Genomic DNA, 20,597 nt, shown 5'->3' with positions numbered 1-20,597 from the left:
GAAAGTCGAAAAACAACAGATTTACTTGAATGTAAGACTAGTTTCTCCAAGCGTAGCTTCAGCGAAAATATGGACAGTAACATCTGGTTCTTTATTGTAAGGAAGTTATCGATCAAGAGTAGCTAGTCTGAGGGCCGGATTGGACGAAGTCCCATTCGTTGGCAGGCAAGGTGGCAAAATGTCTAGGTTGTGGCGACACAATGGGCAGTATCAAGACAAAGGTCGGTACAACGTAAGTTAGGAATAATTCATCACAAGCTCAAACGTTGTGCTTCTTCTGTTCAGCTGCTTACGTATAACACACTCATAGGGTCACAGCTAGAATATGTTTGCATTGTATGTGACCCGTATGCTAAAAAACGGCATCAATAGACCTACTCAAAATCAGATAATTGTGCTTAGATTTTTATAAAACTGTATTCCCGTTCTAATTCTCCAAGTGAACTAATGAAATAAAATAAAATACCGTCCTTAAAATCTCGTAGAAAACTAGCTAGAATAAAGTTTCTGTAAAATTTTCTCAATGTTATTTTGAAATATTGTACCATCGTCCGTTTGGAGCCATCGTCAACGCGACCTACAAGACATAATCATGTTTACAGGCTTACTCCCATGTTAGCACGTACTGATTTCTTCAAACACTCCCATTCCCGCCAACAATATCTCACTGGAACTGATTGCCTCCTGACAAGTTGAATACAGATGGCATATTTCAGTCTCTTGAACAATTTTGTCTCTTGAAGAATTATGCCTTTCTATGTTGCAGTTTGTTGTGTGTTTATTTTTAATAATATGTGGGGTGATCATGTTGAAGTTCTGCGGGATTTTTAAAAATCGCCTGTTGTAGAGGCCAAAATTCTAGTCCTTAAGCTAGATTATTCAGAGAGGTGGACATTACTTGCACGAGAAAGTAAAACACGTATTCGACTAATTACCGAAAATTCTCAGAGGAATTACCACGTTTTCAAGGGAAGTCAGGCGTTAAAGAAGGTGATTAAACAGTGCAATGCTTGTGTGAAAGTAAGAATCCATCCATGCACTTCATTTATGACTCCACTATCTAGCAAGAGAGTCTGCCACTCCGAGGATTTTAAATGTGTGGGGATATATTTTGCAGGTCAACTGTAAACTAAACACTGTCGACCCACTACGTTTTAGTTTTCGCATATGCTCTGACGAGAGCCAGTCATTTAGAGTTGGTGTCAGATTTATCCGCAGATCTTTGCTTTCTTTCTGAAGATTCGCAACTATCATGGCGTACGTAAAACCATTTACAGTGACAATGCCCTCGTCTTTAAGAAAGTTTTAAAGGAACTAGACCAAGTTGCTACCATAATATTTATTGGGCAATGGTAAAGCCACTGCTAAAAAACGCATCAAGTGGAAATTTACCATTGAAATGGCGGCCTGTTAATTGGAATGGCTTATCAGATAGGTTAATTCACATGGTGAAGTATTTTCTTAGGAAGGCTGTTGGGAGAAAGGGACTTACTTGTGAAGAGCTGTGTAGAACAGCTTGCAAAGTATAAGCAGTGTTCACTATCGACCTCTCACTTACATTGCATTACCTCCGATACTCAAGCTGAAGTTATCACACCTTCACAATTCCTAACTGTGAATAGATCTATTGCTCTGTCAACTGCGTGTCAAAAAAACATCTTCTAAAAACAGATAAGAAGACGGCTACTACGTCAACAACTACCAAACCACTTCTGGAGGCGATGAAGAAACGAATATTTGCGATCCGTGCGTTTGGCTGACGCTTCCAGTAATGCACTTGGATAAACATTATCGGTCGATGACCTGGTCCTCATACATGACGGTAAATCTCTTTGTCGATTGCGCGAGACCGCCTGAGTTACAGGTATTTTGAAGAGACGTGGCAGTAACGAAAGGCCCTGCGTAGTTAAACTACCTGAAAAATCTAGGCAGCGAATACCAATGAAGCTTCTCCGCCCGTGAGAGCACTCTTCAACATTAAGACCATGTACTCCAGCGGCAATGTTGCGAATAATGCGGCTGCCTCTGGACTCCCAGTTAAAAAAGAACTACGCTGAAGACAAGCGCTTGCGACAGCACAGAAAAGGAAACAAAGTGACTTTGTTATTTGCCTCTATGGCTCCATAGCTTATGAAAGTCATGATATAAATATAATACATTTTCGTTGCTGCTTCCTGCCTGCACTTTTTTTACAGGGCTTGAGTCACTTTGGCTACGTCAAACACTTTTCGTTATAGTGTGCATTTCTAACCTGTCTCGCCATGTTGGGCCATTGGATATTTGCCTGGATAGACAATTTGGGAATAGACAACTTGGGTCATTAAGTATGGGCATCTGGGCAGGACACACTAGATATATTAACGGTCTTTGCGAATCTTTTAAAGTATGAACGCATCACTGAGTATGTGCCTAGGTAGACAAGCCGAACAAGAGGTAAGAAATGAAGAAGTTGGCAACAGAGAATTGAAAAAGTCAGTCAAAAATTAAAAAAATAAAGATTTCAGCATCAAAAGCAGCCGAATGCGTCAAAAGAAGTGAACAGAATGAGACAAGAGCGTGTATTCAGCTAGGAGCGCTGAGCTAGAGCGAAATGAACAAGATGTAGGTAACAGAAAACTGAAGAAGTTGTCCACACAAAATTGAGAAATTTGGCGATCCGGTGTCACTACACCGCTTGAGGGTTAATCGCATTAACGTCGACATCAATCGTGCGATGACTTCTGCGGGTAATTTTTTTTCTCACCGGGGTAACAAGCAACCGCGCAACGAAAGCCGATACAAGCTGGAAGTGACGCATTAGACACTTCACAAGCTCAACCGCCTTCAAGCACCAAGGCCTGCGTGGGTTTTATCAGCCAAGGATCATATCTCTTCCCTCTCTCGCGTCCAGCCAGAGCCTCCCTTGAACCCTCGCGACCAGCTCTGAGATACTAGAGAGAGTTTCTAAAACTGGGACACATCAGACGCGCTTTGAGCCGACAACGTGGATTGACTGCTCTTTCGTTTGCGAGCTTTGACCGCTACAGCATTTGCGAGCTTTCAGAGGGTTTCGCCATGACTGACTATCTGAACGGAAAGGTGGCCCTGGTTACGGGTGGAGCTATGGGTCTAGGAAAGGCAATCACGGATCGCCTTCTCCATCAAGGCTGTCGGGTAAGCTCGGACGAGGTATTCTTCACGCACCCCGACCGTTCCAATGCGTTTGACTCCAAATCTCAATGAATCGTTCGGACATTGTAGTTACAAGAGTTTTGTGGCAATCAGCAGATTACAAACAAAATTGCTGACATGCAATTTCCCTCTTATACACAAGTTTGTGCATAAGTTTATGCACCCAGCGCGATGTACCATGAAAATAACCAGCACGAGGTGGTGGGTGTGATTCCTCAGTCTGCAAAGCTGTCAACACAAATCGCAAGTCCTCCACTGAGGAGCTCCCATTCATTTCGGGATCTTAAACCTAATCAGTCAAGCAATAAACGAATAAAATAATTTTAAATCTAAATAGCTACGCATTCTGCTAGAACAGTTTAGGTCGCAATAATTGTTCCCTCGGCAGCTCAGTTTTGGCATGATCGCTTCTTCGTGAGCAGTGAGTCATCATTGAATCTAGAATTTTACTAAAAATAATAACAGCAAACTATTTTTGTGCTAGATTTGTAATTATTTCTGATTGAATTGGCCCTGTGAGATCACTGACTTCCATTCATAGACTGTAATATTCGCGCTAAATTACGTAATTAGAAAGTTGATTAGCTCAATTTTACAATTAGTCACTGATTTACCCTAATTGATTTCCTGTTGAGGTGAAATCCGCCTGTTCGAATAAATTAGGATCAATCAGTAAATTTTTACTATATGACGAAGGTGATTTAAATTAATTTTGTGAGCATTAAAATGTCCGGTTTTATAAGGGCATTCTGCAAGTACCAACCTCTGTGGGTGAAACATTGCGTATCACTAAGAAACCTGAGAAAATGCTATAACCTGCGTTACGGGCGCTGTCACGAACACTGATAGGCATATTCTTGAGGCAGGCATACGGTAGTGTGCATTAGATCCGGGTGGCTAATATTCTAGGCCATAATAATAAGAACTGGAGTTCGGCCAGAAATAGCACACCAACGTGTTCGGCGTCCGCATAATGACAAAGTCCAGCTTATCGTATGCGACACGTACTCGGTGCATCCTCGCGCAAGTCTAATCTAGAAAGTCGGAGTGCACAGGGAAAAAATAGCTGCACGTTCCTTGATAACGCCAACGTAGGACGAATGATGTTTCCCTCACGTAAAAAGGAAATGTTACATCGGCATGGTCTTTCGCTCTTATAAGTACCCGTTTCCTGGCGCTTAATGAAAAGTTACCACAAGGATATTTGTCGAATTCCCTAAACGTGTGCATTGCGCACAGCTTTATTTGTTTAACTACGGGCAGCATTATTTGAAATCGACCGCGTCTCAACTTTGATGTGGTTCATATTAGAGCACTGCACGGGCTCGGGCTTACGCGAAAGCCCGGGCCCGGCCCGGCCCGTGGGCCGGGCCGGGCCGGGTAGAGTTGTTTTTTCACGGGCTCGGGCCTGGCTCGGGCACGGCGTGTGCTTTTTGACCCGGGCCCGGGCCGGGCTCGGGTTTTTTGACGCGGGCCCGGGCCGGGCTCGGGCTTTCTGCGAGTTATTTACGGGCTTCTCAACTCTGAAAAACATGTATTTTTCGGTCTCGGGCCGGGTTCGGGCCGGTTTCGAGTCGGGCTCGGGCCGGGCTCGGGCTTAAGGTAAAGGGGCGGCGGGCCGGGCCGCGCGGGTAACGTAGATTATTTCCGGGCCCGGGTCGGGCCCGGGTCTCGCCATAAAGGTTTTGATCGGGCTCGGGCGGGCCGCCCAATGTGAAAACGGGCCCGGGCCGGGCCCGGGCCGCAAAAATCGGCCCGTGCGGTGCTCTAGTTCATATCACTGACCCCGCGGCTGTCTCGGCAATCATCCCATGTAACTTGTACATGTTTTTGTGTTTTCTGTTGTAATTATGGCGAATGCTTTAGTATTTAGCTAGGATAAAGCAGTCCGGTGGACTAAAACTCAGGACAACATACATTTCAATATTTCAGACGTGTGCACATACCACAAGTTTTTCACAAGTGGTACACATATGTCCGCTCCTTATCTCAGTGCTTCATTTGATAATATAATGGTGTTTTTTTTCTGTATACTTGTCATACCAAGCAGCATATTCACTAGAAGCGCGAATTTCTTGAAGTAATTTTCTATGGGCTGTCACATCTGATTTGTATTTTATCAGCCAATGTATTTGACTGTTTGAAGAAAACAAAGCGCCCATAGCGTCGTGTATTTTACTTCTCCATTGCCTTCGAGTACTAAGGCAAGTACGGGAACAAATAAACATTAGGGACATATGTAGGTTTTCTACTTAACCACACCCTACCTGTGGGGATATGCAGAAGCAGGTATTATACCCCATTTTTGCAGTAAAAGAGACGGCAGCTGAAATGCTTTCCGCTGACTTCGGATGAAATTTATTTCTTTTTTCGGTACAGCAAACACGTATTCTTTACTCACACTTTTAATATTTTCATTCGCCCGCACGCTGAAGTTAAGTATAGTCTACAGAATACTGGCGTACAAGGGACAGCGAATACAAAGAATTATGCGATTGGCACACATACAGCAGGGATAAACTTGTGATTTTTGACGCATATTTACTTGTGAAGCATACTTAGGTGGTACGCCAAGTGTGTGATGTGTGACGCATATGTATATGTGAAGCATATTTATTTGTCAACAGAGAATGTGAACTCCAGTACTGTGACGTGGGCGGTCTTAATGGTCATTAAAAGAACGCATTGCCTTCAGAATATGTACAAATGTAGTCTATGTCTCGAAATGTGCATTTCACTAGAGGTTTATATTATAGTTTATATTGATACGAAACAGCCGCCACTGTGTAGCTGCACTGAAAAGGAGAAGGACGTGTTCCCGCTTGATATAGCATCGCCATATTGACCTGCGTTGGCTCCGTGTAAATAAATTTTAAATAGCCTTCGACATCAGCTAAATGTAAGATTATTTGGTGGAGGTGCGGAGTAAGGCGCATAATGAGATGAGAAAATGCTGCGGCACGATCAGGACCCCAAGAAAACGGGAGGTCTTTCTTCAAGAGATCGGTATAGGGACGTGCAATGGTCGCAAAATTAATGTTATAATAAGTTATACCAATACTATTATAAAGTATCGATTATATATATAACGGTATATATTACACATACATGACATGCATGTATTACGAACACCTGGGTTTGCGTAGATACTCGGCACTTTTTAAATATCGCTTGTGTCAAGTAAAATAATTCTAGTCGTAGATCTGGCCTACTAGAAGACGCCTTCATTGCTTTTGTGGAAAATTGAAATGCATAGCGTACAAATTAACTAAATTATTGAAACAATGTTGAACTAATTAGGTGAAGACGCTTTGGCACATATCAAGAGCCGTAGCCGGAGAGTTCACAAGGCGGATTTCGGCTACTTTTGAGCTTCAGTGCATAAAACGGTTTTGGGGGAAAAATTAAGTCAAACGACAGTGCATTTTTGCCACAAGTTTGATGGTACTTACTTCGAAAATGGTGTCATTTACATGGTTATTTCCATACCATCACACCCGGCAATCTCACTGGCTGCAATTCGTCAATTGCAATATGTGCCGTGAGGTACTTAGTTAAAATGTTAAATAGTGTTTTTTATAATTCTTGCTTAAATTGCGATTGCTCGTGCATTTAATTTCCGCCTCTTCGCGTGGACAAGCTCAACCGTTAGAATTATGTTGTCTGCCCCAGGCGATTCTGAAACATAGCATGAAATCTTAGCAGAAACACCTCGTGTAAAGTCGTTAACACGACCTTTAATACGCCCCGAAAACGCGGCGGACCGATCACACTCAAGGCACAGATCAGTCTCAAGATGAGTCCCCACAAGCGATGAAGACGACGAAGCCGATGCGATGATGAACATGTGCAGCCAACGAAGGAGTCACTAAGAAATGCCCACAATATATATATATATATATATATATATATATATATATATATAGGGTATTTCAGCGAACACTTTCAAACTTTATTGAAGGTTGCCTGTGGCAGATAGCCCAATTCTAGTTAATGAGCTGGCCTACTCGAAGAGGCGGACATTACTTGCACAAAAAATTGAACTGCATAATCAAGTAATTAACAAAAATTCACTAAATAAGTTTTTGACCTATTAATTGACGGCCCATATTGCAATTTACGAATTGTAGCCGTGTAGTTCTCCAGGCGGATCCACTTAAAATTAATTCTCAGGATGACACCAGATTCGAGATATTAATTCCCTAAATGCATTAGCGTTCCAGTTAATTTTGTGCTTCAATGCATAAAGCGACGTTTTGTTAAGAACCTAATTGGAACACCAATGCATTTTTTCACAAAGTTTGGGAAATAATATCTCCAAACTGGTGGGATCCCGAGATTTCGTTCCAAGTGGATCCGCCTTGCGAAATCCACGGCTACAATTTGTAAATTGCAATACGGGCTATCAGGCAACTAGTTAAAAACTTCAGTAGTGAATTTCTGTTAATTATTCGATTATGCATTTAAATTTCTTTTGCAAGTAATGTCCGCCTCTTCGAGTAGACCAGCTTAATTACTAGAATTGGGCTATCTGCCACAGGCAACCTTTAAGGATTTTCGAAAGTGTTTGCTGAAACACCCTGTATATATGTACGAGGTGCTACCCAAATGTTCCGGGAATTCAGTCGTAAAAACATGTGCTGTCCATAACGCCTAATCAGCACTGTCTTCTCCAAAGTAGTCCCTTTGCGCATGTATGCACCAATCCCAGTGTTTCTGCCACATTTCCGTGACTCGTGGAACTCTTCAGGCGACAGTGTGTTGAGGAGCGCCTGCGATTCCGACTGGAGCTCTTAAACAGTACCAAACCGACGTCCTTTAAGCCTCAACTTCAACTTTGAAAACAAAAAAAGTCACAAGTGTTGAGGTCAGGTGAAAAGTGTGGATGCCTGCAGGGTGGGTGTGGCTGTACTTTGATTTGTTTGGAAGTCTGGAACTGTCGTGTCGTGATGTGTTGTCGTGATGGAGAAGTCAGTTTCTCTTCCATTTCTCCGGACGTTTGCGACGAATGCTCTCTCTTAAGCGCCTCAGAACGTCACAGTAAAGCTCGCTATACACGGTTTGCCCAGGAGGTACGAAATCTTTGTGGATTTCGTACTTCCATGTAGGTAAAAAAAACAATGAGCAGGGACTTCACATCGCCACGAACTTGATGTGCCTTTGTCGGCAGCGGGAAATTTGGCGACTTCCATTGCGACGACTGCTGTTTGGTTTCAGGAACGTAGCCATAAACCTATGCCTCATCCCCGGCTGTTACACTGGAGAGAAATGTTGGATTGTGTTCGACTTGTTGATTCAGTTCTGTATAGACAGAAACCACGGCGCTGCTTCTGTTCGTCACTGAGCAGTCCTCGCACAAATTTTGCATAAATGCGCCTCATGTTAAAAACATGCGACAAAATTCGCTGAACTGTGCCGTACGATTGCCCTACAATGTCCCAGACAACCTTTATAGTTAGCCTGGGATTCGCAAGGATAGGCTTACGAACTTCCGCTATCGTTTCCGGGATTGTTATCATTGACGGGCGTCCAGAACGTTCATCGTCGTCAACAAGCATTCGACCCCTTTGGAGCGTTTATGCCATAACAACGTCCTACTTTGGCTCATGGTGTCGACTCCAAACGCGTCCTCTAGCATACGATGAGTTTCTGCCGCAGTTTTCCCTAGTTTAAAACAAAACTTGATCCATATCTTTTGCTCCTTGAAATAATCAGTGAATTAGTTAACCAGAACCAGAAATTAACCAGGAATTAGTTAACATTGGGTTGCAAAACAACACTTCGCAACACAGTACTCCTTCTCAGTGGCAAGTCGATCAGCGCACTGATCCGCAAGGCATACTGCTAGCTTTATTTATATAAGCTGAGATATATATATATATATATATATATATATATATCACAGCTTATAATATAGGCAACGTTTGTAAACGCGGTTTATTTGAGTTGGTTGACTGTCAGCTAGAAGCGCAGTGCTCATACCAAAGCTCAGATAGATGGCAAACGCGCTTCGAGTTACGGGATGGCGACGGGGCTTTCAAGCGTGCCGATCTTCTTGCTTACCAAACATATAGTTCTTGGTTATCGGCTTGGGCAAAAAGTCGTTTGTCAGACAGTAACCTATGGACAGGGAGGTGGGCTGCTCACTGAAGATCATCGACAAAAGATTGCGCCCTTACCGCCGCTTTCTTCAAGTTTCGCGAAAAAATATAGGATTTTATGGTCCAGATCATTCACTTTAACAATTGGTACAGCGACTTGCCTGTTTTAGGGGGGGGGGGGTGGAAGCGACGTAGCGTTTTGAGACCGCGGTACCAGCACAGAAGTATGTGGAGCGCCTGTTCACATCAGTTTCAGGAGAGTTCCTGTGTGTTTCGAAGTGAAAAACACGTGGCAATCCTCCCAGAATGATTATTTGCTGCCGCAGCCGACAGGCGGGGGCTAAATCTGTGCTTGCACCGTTTTCACATAAGTTAGCTTCCTCTATACAAATGCCACATCGCATTTTTTCTTCACAACCACACATGTGGCTGTACTTACTGTTACATAGAACTATCTTTATTTCACAATTTTGAGCAGGAAACGTGCATCCTTTTACATGCATTACAGCAAACAAGTTCTGTATTTACTCAGGCAGTGAACAACTGTGGTGTAAAGAAGAATTCGGATCATATGTGCAGATCACCACGGTCACGTGTTATTACTTTGCCAGAACCACGCTATCTTTTATCCTGCCTTAAATGTAGGTGCGCAATTCTGTGTTACCGCATTGCTTATGCACGCCGTCCTTTAAATAATTGGTTTACCTTGAATTTTTACATTTCACAGGTTGCCTTCATCGATTTAAATGAATCTGCTGGAATGGCCACCGAGCGTGCCTTTAGAGCGACATTTGGAGAGGACCATGTCATTTTTATGAAATGTGACATAACCAAAGACGAAGCTTTCGAAGGTAAGATCATCATAATGCCCACTAAGTGCTCTCGGAAAGGTAATTGTATTGGTTTCGTCCAGTCTTAATGGCTCCTTTCGCGTAATCAAATCAAGCCGATTACCATGTTCTTCACCTTGAGGCAAATCTAATGTGTATGTTAGAAGGCCAAACACGAAATAAGGTGAAAATGTCCGTTCGCAGTTATGTTATCATCACATCTATCGTGAACACGAGGACATCGTCGAGGCGTTAGGTAAAAAGAGCAAGAAACTCTTCCACTTATGAAAAAAAAATACAGCTAATGGTTCTTGCCCAACCACTCACGCTTTTTTAAAGGCCAAATGTGACATTTTACCCAGTGTTTCCAGAAGAGAAAAAAAAGACAACTTAATGGCCTGTAGCACACCCTCACTACTGTGGTCTATTTCGTGTTTCTTTCCTATATGTTTTATGTTCCGCGATTGCTCAAGTGTCTTTTCTATTATTTCTATTTTTCATTTGCTTTTAGGCAAAGCTTCATTTCTCCTTGCAATGAATTTGAACAGCTTCAAATGTACTGCTTCCGACCTCTGCACTTCCACCTCATTTGACTTAGCCTACATAGTGACAAGGCTGTAACCTAAAATAAGTATATTTCTATTTATTTCGAAGATTGTTTTGTCCGAGTAAAGAAGAAATTTGGACGACTGGACATCGTGGTGAACAATGCCGGTTTCGCCGGTGAGGAGAGTTGGAGAAGGATATTTGAGATCAACACGGTAAGTACGTTGCGTATTTAAGCGCACATTAAGTGTCAATACGTGCAGATGGATGCATTGTCCCAAACGCCACTTTTTTGGAGGCAATAGCCTAAACCACTTCCATCTAAACCAGCTGTTGAAGAACCTCGCTTGATGATAGTTTTATAGTCTTTCTTCTCTAAGTCAACTGTGTGCTGCATCGGCAGGGATATTTTGTGTACTGCCGTGTATTTATTTCACAAAAGCAGCTTTGGCTTCTTGGTATATCAAATCGGAGCAACAGTGCAAACATGAGACGGAGACAGCGGAGGTCCTGTGGTGTTTTGCCTTATCTGTCCCTGCCTGAAGTTTTCGCTATTGCTCCGATTGTATTTATTTGTTAGGCATACTTTATAAGCTCTTGTATAGTCTACGTACAGTCCAAACAACCCTAGAAAAATATTGCAAGGTTCCTTTCACATATTCTTCTCTCATCATATTTCATGCGTTGTGGATAAGCTGAGTGCGAGCAACATTTTAGTCAAACTGCAGCTTTCTTTGCCTAGTACACCATGGTGTCATGTTGGTCAGTGGATCAGACTAATGTACTACATAATTCATTCACAAAATATTTCCAGTGAGCCCGCTTGTGTTCTTGGTAACAAAAACTCAAATTACAGCATAAAGCGTGTTCATATAACACACACTCATCGAAATCTCCAAATGACACAAAACTCCTAATGAGAAGAGGTTAAAATATTCAACAGCTTCCTTGATTTTTTTTCACATATCCCATATTAGGCGTGAAAATGATTGCGCAGCTGCGTGTGTGCCATTTGATGCTTCGGCTTTTATAGCTCGGAATTATGACGAAAAAAATAGTGCCACTGAACAAACTTCCGGTCTACGTAATCAAAGACCAAACCCAGAAATAAAACCTGAACATATAAAGCTTCAGCATGTGTATTTCTAAAACACAGATACTTCTTAAGGAAGCAGCGTATGATATTCAACGGCTCCTTTACACTTCTTCCGTACATTTGTTCCACCTTATTGAAGGCCCATGGGGATTTCCCATTTTTGCCCAATCTTACGGAATAGTGTGTCACTGCGGCAGAAGGGCTATAAAATGCATAAATTTAGTTTGGCATATATTATACTTGTGTCTTCCGTAAACAACTCCCATCTCCATTCCTGCCAGGACAAGCGTCATACATCTCCTTTGTCATAGTGAAATCATTGCATCCCTTTCTCACAGTCTGCATCCGCCTAATCGGGTGCTTGCACTTCACCAAGGCTTTTTTAGCAATGACGTTATTTTTTTCGTGTTTATGGACACACCGCTGTTCTCGCCGCGCAGTTTTGTAGTTTTGACTTCCAAAAGCAGCGACACTCATGTCCGCTCTACAGCGTGCAAATTATGTCGGAAGCAGCAATTTGTTGAGTTGCTACAACAAAGCAGGTGTTCTGAAGATGAAGGACAATCTCGTCTCCTCTACGAGATGTGAGGCTGGAGACTACTTTAGTCATGCCATGAAGTTTCGTCGTATTTCTGATTTTATTTCAACAGGGCTCGTGAACAGCCCTTAGAGAAAAATGGTGATTGCTTAAGCCTTTCACTATATAGAAAATTCAATAGTGTTTTATATCCCAGACGAAACGTGTAATACAATGCTTCATTGGGTGTACATTCAACGTATTTCGGAATAAATAAACAAACGCTAGGCAGCTTTATATATATATATATATATATATATATATATATATATATATAGGCCCAGTTGGTATGTGGCCGTGGCAGCTCTGTAATACAGAAGATGCATCGGGAATATTGGTCAGATTTGTAAGTACAATGGTACTCTGCGCACCTTTCAAAATCTCCCAACAATCGTAAGCAAATGGTTGTCAGCTTTGAGTTTGCCTCCTGGTTCACTCCTATGGAACTGTTACTGCAATACTTTTTCCTAATAAGGGTTATCCTATACCGGAAGCTCGTAGGCGCATTTATAATCCTCCCTTTGTTTCTTTCACGGTCGCCGCACAAGAGAGCAGACCCTCTTTTCTATCAAGGGTTTCTTACTAAATGTGTACATTTTCCACTTGTTCCTTGACATACTGACTGTTTAGATGGCGGTATATTTCGGGACACTCCTGGCACTAAAATATATGGGAAAAGACCGAGGCGGAGAAGGAGGCTACGTCATCAACATTGCATCTATTGCTGGTACGTATCCCTCTTTTGCGACGTCCAATGCAAACACACGTATTCATATTCATTTCAACAAACAGACCGGGCAAGTCTGACCAAGTTATACGCTACTCTTATAAGTGGCTATATATTTATGGAACACTTTTGATACAGCATTGCTCCCAGCTATATTTGCATACTGGCGAGCTGACCACCAATTGTCAGCAGACAGAGTAATAGTGGCAATTACACACACGTTGTAACCTTTGCTCGATTTCCGCACGTCAGTTTCGTCTTACGTAGAGAGTTGAATAAGTGCACAGTCATTTAAGGACAGATATTTCACTCAAACGTCTGCTTTGTCAAAAATGAGACAAGGGCTCATTTGATGCCCATTTGTTTAATGTTCACTATTTAAAATATGTTTGTCGTCCTTCCTACCAAGCTCTCACACAATTTACTACGTTGGTATAACTTCAGTTGGTAACGGTAAATTTAGTAACGTTACTGACTAAATAGTGCACTTACTTTTGCTGTTGAATTTCAGCCATCAATTCGAAACCCAGTAGCATCACTGGTTAGAAAGCTTCTAGTCTAGAACGCGTATATATATATATATATAAATTTGTATGTGTACGTGTGTGTGCGAGTGTGTGTGTTTGTGTATTTCATAGGCTGGAAATTTTGCATCCCGTAGGGCTAACTGCGTTTATAATTCGTAGCCGAAACTCATTACTGAAAGCCAGTACCTTGTTTAGCTAGTAATGTTACAAACTCTGCTGTTACCAGTTGCGGCTATATCAAGGTAGTAAATAGTGTGACAACTTGGTAGTAAGGAAAACAATCTTTCTTTTAAACAGTGTTGGATAAATTGTTTTATGCAACTTGAAACACCCCATGTCATACATAAAGTCGAAGTCTTCTCAGGCAACAGCAAAGATCCCTCTTTACATCCGGTCGTTCTGCTCCAGGGTATAGAGGTGAGGGCTCTAGAGGGCTCTAGAGGTCAAGTCTTTACGATACGCCAGAGTCCGTGGCTTTACGTTAGCCGTGGTAATACCTCGAGGCGCTTATCACCCTTCTAGGACGTGATAACCAAGGAGAGCGTTTACCAATCCTCTCGAGCTCAGCTAGCAGCCGTGCCTCTACCCGAAGTAGAAAGCGCAACTTGTCCCTCAGTGCGTATCTGTTTTGTCAAGACAGCAAGGGCGGCCTGCATGCAGAAAAGGGGACACTGGACAAAGCACAAACTTACTACCGAAATTCTCTACAGGACAAGGAATAATAAATGCGGAAAGGCAGACTGCGGGCGCAGGAAATCACACTAGTGCCCTTGAAACGTCTTTCACTTGCCTGCACCACAGTGGAGAAAAAAAGTGGCTAAAGCAAAAAAAAAACTGAGCCAGAACTTAGCTCCACTAACACTCCAATTATACAGTAGCATGCTTAAAATGTTATTGTGACCTCTCGACAGTGGGGCACGCCTGCGACATGGACCAAATTGCACTCTGTTTTTGGTCAATGTTGCGTATATTTACCTCACATCTCTTACTAGCTTACGATGGCATGCACATTGTGAAACGCTCGCGTACACTCAACACACCTCACGTTTTCTGTTAGTTACATTCAGAGGGGGGGGGGGGAAGTCCGCCTATAGTGTTATGAATAAATGCGCGACCAATCGCGGGATTAAACATCTTCCAGCACAGCATCCCTGCACTCTATACATTAGACCAGAACGTTTTTTTTTTCGCATGCTTCTATCATTGCAACTTATCACGTACCAGTGTCTCACATTCTCCTCTCGTGGTACGTAGCGTTTTAGGTGCTGTATTGTCCTGCACTGCATTCGGAATCAGCTCACATTTTGCTGACTGCATTGCCTTAGGGATATGGCCACGTTTACCTTTAAGTACCAGATTCTTCCTGAGTATGTGAAGTTCGCATATAATGACATTCATTTTATTTATATACTAGACGCCTATAAATTGGGTGAAGTGCGCCTATAATGATACTGCACTCAATATTCAAACTCGTCTTAAAAAGGAACCATTTATATCTGCTGATTGTTATTTTGTTATGCAAAAGCCCGCCGCATTATCCTTGAAAATTTCAATTACCACCGTACGAAAATATATCTACGCAAAGTCTGGTTGCTAAACAGTTTTTATTTGTTTTCCCTACCAAAATAAAATTTTATTTTATCATTTGTACCGCCGAAGATGCGTTACAGAGAGATGGGTATAGCGGCCACAACGAACAAAATTAGGAAAATATAAAATGGCAGGAAATCTAACATTAGAAAGCCATTCTTTCTAGTCTATTTTAGATACCTAGGATGCTTTCTGGTTCAAGTCCGTAAAGGTTAACTTAGTTTCTTGCATTATTTCACTCTAAAGTAGCCACTCGAAGAAATTGAGATATTTTCTGTTTGGTAACTGGTTTAATTATGTTTTTATTTCAGACTATAAACGTAAACCAGGCCATCGCACTTTAAAAACTACATTGCCTATATTTTGTACCCCTCTACGCTTTGCATAAAGACATGCGTTAAGTTTTTTTTTTTTCCTTATTCACTACATGTCATGTGCTACTTTTGTTATGCATAACTAGAAGTAGCTTGCGATTAGTTAACTGTGTCTGTGTTTGACTGCTCAAAATGTATGACGATTAGTCAGTGAAACCACCACATTTCAAGAAATGCATACATTTACAAGGTGAAAGCCACCAGGTCGAACATTTAGCCGAATGTGCCGTTTTTACTTCTGAGCCCGAGATCGCAGGTTTAATTCATGGCCACCACTGCCGCATTCCGGCGGTGGCCATGAAAAATGTCACTCGTCAACATTCTTATGCGTAAACAACACGCTCATGACATCAAAATATATCCACAGGCCTACATAACGGCGGGTGTAATAGTCGTATGGGGAATTTTGAACAGGAAAGCCCATCGCTAGTCATATTATCTCTGCTTTTCAGGCTTGATCGTCTGCCCTCCCATTCCAGCGTACAATGCATCGAAGTATGGAGTCATAGGACTCACGAGAGCATTCGGAGTAAGTAAGAAAAGACAAATATGTTTGTCATATTAAGTTATGCGGCTTCGCATTTGGTTATGCTGCGTTTCGCATGCATACGTGCATTTCGCATATAGTTTCGTTTACGAGTAAGGCCAGCTCCAGCATCGCAGAATGGGGAGAAAGAAAGGACTTTCAAGCTGCATTACTTCAGTGTACTTCGTACAAAGCACATCACTAGTGCAAGGTATACCGTCGCGTGCAATATGAGCTGCAGCACCACCCTGTGTTTCTTTCCTTTTTAGTTTTCGTTAGTCCAAGGTGTAGGTACAGTCACGTGCAATTTGAGGTGCAGCGCAATAGTGTGTTTCTATCTTGGTTAGTTTTCGTTATTGCGCCTTCCCTCTGCGTTAATCAACTTGCCTAGAACAATTACAGCAATCATAAAGCAATTACTGTGTTCTCGTTCCCTTGTGCAGCATATTTTCATTGAGGAGGTAAGAAATGTACAATGCTTTTGAGGAAACATAAAAATTGGCCGCCTCTCTGTGGGTTTATCTGCAAATGATGTGTAAGCGCGTACGTGCGGTTGTGCTACGTTAGTACGGACATGGCGTGCAACAGAAATTTGTTACATCTCTCTCATTTCTATCGTCACGTGGTAGGCTTTTGACACTGCTACATTATTTAAGAGAGGTTTGGCGCCCATCTTCCTTGCAATTCAAATAAGGTTCCATGTCATCTTGGCGCATTACTATACGTCCAAAACAGGTTTCGACAACATCAAGCTAAAAATGGGCTAACATCTTTTGTGAATATGGACTGGCTTCAAGCAGGAGGCTGTGTTCTTAGCATAACTTTCACTGCGACGTCACTTCACTTTGATTATTTCATTATCTAAAACTACCTTATAAATAACGTTAAACAATAAGATTTACAGCCATTTGCATAGCGCACAAATTTATCTTCCAGATTTAATATTGACAAATTAAACTTCGTTTCACAAAAATGTTGCAAAATGTAGTTTTAATTTTAAATCTAAGTTAGGGGAAAGCTAGTTTCAGAGGGCGGCATCACTGCGAGTGAGAAAGATGACAGTTTCAGCTTTCGCGAACACATATAAGGAGGACAGTTTTAACCATGCAGTGCGACACAGACGCTGAAGAACTACATCCACGACTTCTCTTAGTGGGTAGTAAGCTAGCTAGGAGGTAGATAGATATGAGGTTGCTGTGAGGTAGCGATAGCTCGATGACATCTACAACTTCTCAAATGAAATACCTATCATGTATAAAAAATGATTTCTAAGCAACACGCACGGTTTAACAGCAAAAGCGAAATGAGGCGGTCTTGTCGATACAGTGTTCTGATTAAGGTACTCAGATTTTATGTAAACCTACGCAGAAATCTCAAGCAATGTAAGTATTTATAAGTTCTAAACTCTGTAACAATAAGAGTGATCAGCGACATAGAATGCGGACGCTAAGTACCTGGAGCGGATAAAGCATGCTGATGTAGAATGAAAATAAACTTTTCATAATACAAGATTTTCATAGCGTTCCTACAATAAATAAATCAATAAATAAGTGAATACATAAATGAATACCTAACTAACTAAAGAAGTAAAAGCTAGCGTTAACTAATAGAAAGAACAGAATCATCGTCCATTACGACTGGAATCCTTCTTCTTTTGGATAAGAAAACATTCGTCAGATGTGGCTTATGATGGCCAGGTGCCTTGCAGAAGCCAATTTGAAGCTCCGCGGCAAAACTTCTTGATCACGCTAACTCTCGTATTATTATTTCTATTATTGTTGATGGAAATAAAAATGAAATGAAATGAAATTATTCCTTGCCCCATAACCACTGCAGTTTAAAGCTGTCACTGTGTCTCAGTAGCGCAGCTCGACTATAGCTAACTTTACCTGCAGTAACCCGGCACTATAACCATCCATTGTAAGGATCTACAAAGAAGCTGTCCTTCTCAAGCAACTCCTCACCTTTAGGCGAACCAATGGGCGCTATTGTAGCGCAGTACCTAGTCTCTCGAGGGCCGGGAATATGCTGCACTCTGTGTAACCACGCAACCGCTTCAAGCTGAGACCCTTTCGTGAATCATTCTAACTGACGTTTCAGACCGATCTGTACTACTCACGCACGGGGGTAAAGGTGAGCTGTCTGTGCCCGGAACCCATTGAGACGGACTTGTGGCGTGGAATAACGACCTTCTGCCAGGAGATCGCCTTGAACACACCTTACATCACGGAGAACTACAGCAGTGGCGTACAGAGGTATGAAAAAGCGATGGGGAAAGAAAAAAAAGGGGGGGAGAAGAACAGGGCACCGTGTGTGTAACTATGAGCATTGCTTCCCACAGGTACGTCTAGGAATCATTGAAGCATGCGCAAAGCATGGCCCATTGCCTTTTTCTTGACATTAAGCAAAATATACTTTAAAACATCTTAAACGTTTTCTAAAACTATTTACCCAATATTTCATTACACTATTACATAAATGTACTTCAACTGAATAATAAAGGTACATGGAAACAATGGCGAAAATTTTTACCCATCGATAGTCCTCAACAGAACCAGGGTTATCAGTAAATGTCCGTTGGTGGTATTTTAGTTAAGCCCCTCTCACTGACGAGCATGATACCCTCCCCATTTAGCTGCATGGCGATTATTTGTAAATCTTAAATTTCTGCAAGAAAACTTAGGAAACTGAGCGCATAGCATATATAGAGAATGTGCGTTGATTATACTACCATGAAACTAACGGACCTTCTCTGGATTTTGGATTTATCAGTTCAACAAGTTTCTTCCTATCGGATGCTTATAGGTCACATAGTTGCAAAGACAGAAACTTGGGCAAAGTAACCTACTAGCGTTTCTGAGGTGCATATGCACTTCCAAGAACCATTTGTATCAATAATTCTGAGCTGCTAAAAGTGCAGTACATGCTTTCTGAGGCACGCAATTGCAAAAATAAAAAAATGTATGGAACGTTGAATTTCTTCATATGCGGAATTAAAAAACTTGTGGCGTTAGAGATATGCTTGAAGTGTGTACTTTTGCTCTTCCACAGGGTAATCATCTTAACCTTCTATGAAAATTCATAACATCGCCTGTGGATCCCATAATTCTTGTCCTTGAGATGGTATATTCGAAGATGTGGACATCACTAGCACTAAAAATTAAAACACATATTCAACTAACTATAAGAAAATGTACTAATTAACTTCACATATAATTACTTTACGGCTTATATTGCAGCTTACCCTTTGTGGCCGGTGAGCTGAAAGCAGTAGCTGCGTGAAATTAATTTGCTGGTTACGCCAGGTTGGAGATATATTTCGCAAGGTGTAGAAAGAAGTGCATAGGCATTCCAGTTACTTTCGTGCATCAATGCATGAAAAAAGCGTGCTGTTAAAAAAAATAAGTGGCGCAACAGTGCATTCTTACGGCAAGTCTGATGGCGCATATCTCCAAATTGGCGTCATTCAGGAAATTCCTTCCAAATGAATACGCCTTGCAAACTCACCGTCCACAATTAGTAAATTGCAATATTTGCCGTCAAGTAAGTCATTCAAGAATAATTAATGAAGTTTTATTACTGAGATGAATATGTGTTTCGATTTCTCGTGCATAATGTCTGCCTCTATGAATGACCCAGCTCAAGGACGAGAATTGGTATCTGCAACAGACTATTTTTAAAATGCCGTAAAATTTAAAAATGATTACCTGTATAATGGAAGCAAAGATTAGATACAATCAGTGTCATTGTTGTCTCTCTGAACGCCGGCTTCTGTATACGCTGCTCCAGCTTTTGTGTCGTCTTCATCATCTGGTCTATCGTGTGTTTCAGCTTGTTTTTTAACCGTTCTACAATGTACCAACTAGTCCAGTTCGCCGCTTGATACTTTTGTATACGAGAAGCTAGCCGAGTCGACTGAGAGGGAAGGTTTTCCGGCTTTTCTTCTGCGTACATTTACTTTATTAGAACACACACATTATTGCCGCAATTGAGTGACCCCGCTTCTGTCATGTGCATGTATGTATATCTGATGCATTCTTACTATAACGTACGGACTTCATTTCACTCAGTACAAGGTACAAAATAATGGGCTTCCATGACGCAGCCCTGTAACTTACATCATGCGGGTTCAAGTGAGTTATTCTTGTAACATTATCTTTCGCACTGTGGTTTCATACGTTCGCACTTTTTTGCAGGCCTGAGAACGTCGCCAAGGGAGTGATTAAGCTCATCCAAGACGGCATCAACGGCGCTGCACTGCTTTCTCTTTACGATGAAGGGCTGGTGTACCACGAATTCTCAAGCGTCCGATGATCCTGTACATAACTGCTCGCGACAGAGATCGACAACTTGTATAAACGCTTCCTTTTAACCACCTAGTCAACACACCATCGCTGTAGAATGATAACTATATTGATAACTAAAGTTAAGGTATTTGCCTCTATGTACAAACTTGTTAATACGGCAACACTCCAGCTTGTTCTTGTCGAAAGGTAGTTTCGTGACATATGCCAGCATCCAGGATGTCCTAT

General features: G+C 41.8%; 1 protein-coding gene across 1 annotated transcript; it reads left to right on the top strand.

Moving 5' to 3' along the window:
• Positions 1-2,942: 2,942 nt before the first annotated feature.
• Positions 2,943-20,444, top strand: LOC119465364 (15-hydroxyprostaglandin dehydrogenase [NAD(+)]). Its single transcript, XM_037726151.2, has 7 exons — positions 2,943-3,153; positions 10,000-10,123; positions 10,757-10,863; positions 12,952-13,048; positions 15,992-16,068; positions 18,166-18,320; positions 20,262-20,444. The coding sequence occupies exons 1-7, from the start codon at positions 3,055-3,057 to the stop codon at positions 20,377-20,379; spliced, it is 777 nt and encodes a 258-aa protein (XP_037582079.1). The 5' UTR covers positions 2,943-3,054; the 3' UTR covers positions 20,380-20,444.
• The last annotated feature ends 153 nt before the right edge of the window (positions 20,445-20,597 follow it).

Source organism: Dermacentor silvarum, chromosome 9 (genome assembly GCF_013339745.2).
Source record: "Dermacentor silvarum isolate Dsil-2018 chromosome 9, BIME_Dsil_1.4, whole genome shotgun sequence".
Lineage (NCBI taxonomy): Eukaryota > Metazoa > Arthropoda > Arachnida > Ixodida > Ixodidae > Dermacentor > Dermacentor silvarum.
The sequence above is the reverse complement of the archived record's forward strand: the minus strand, read 5'-3'. Positions and strand labels throughout refer to the sequence as shown.

Bases quoted from the DNA above. Each gene is read 5' to 3' on its own strand.
- LOC119465364 (XM_037726151.2), top strand. From the start codon at position 3,055: ATGACTGACTATCTGAACGGAAAGGTGGCCCTGGTTACGGGTGGAGCT. The intron at 10,864-12,951 runs GTAAGTACGTTG...CTGACTGTTTAG, and splicing joins GGATATTTGAGATCAACACG to ATGGCGGTATATTTCGGGAC. The intron at 13,049-15,991 runs GTACGTATCCCT...TCTGCTTTTCAG, and splicing joins CAACATTGCATCTATTGCTG to GCTTGATCGTCTGCCCTCCC.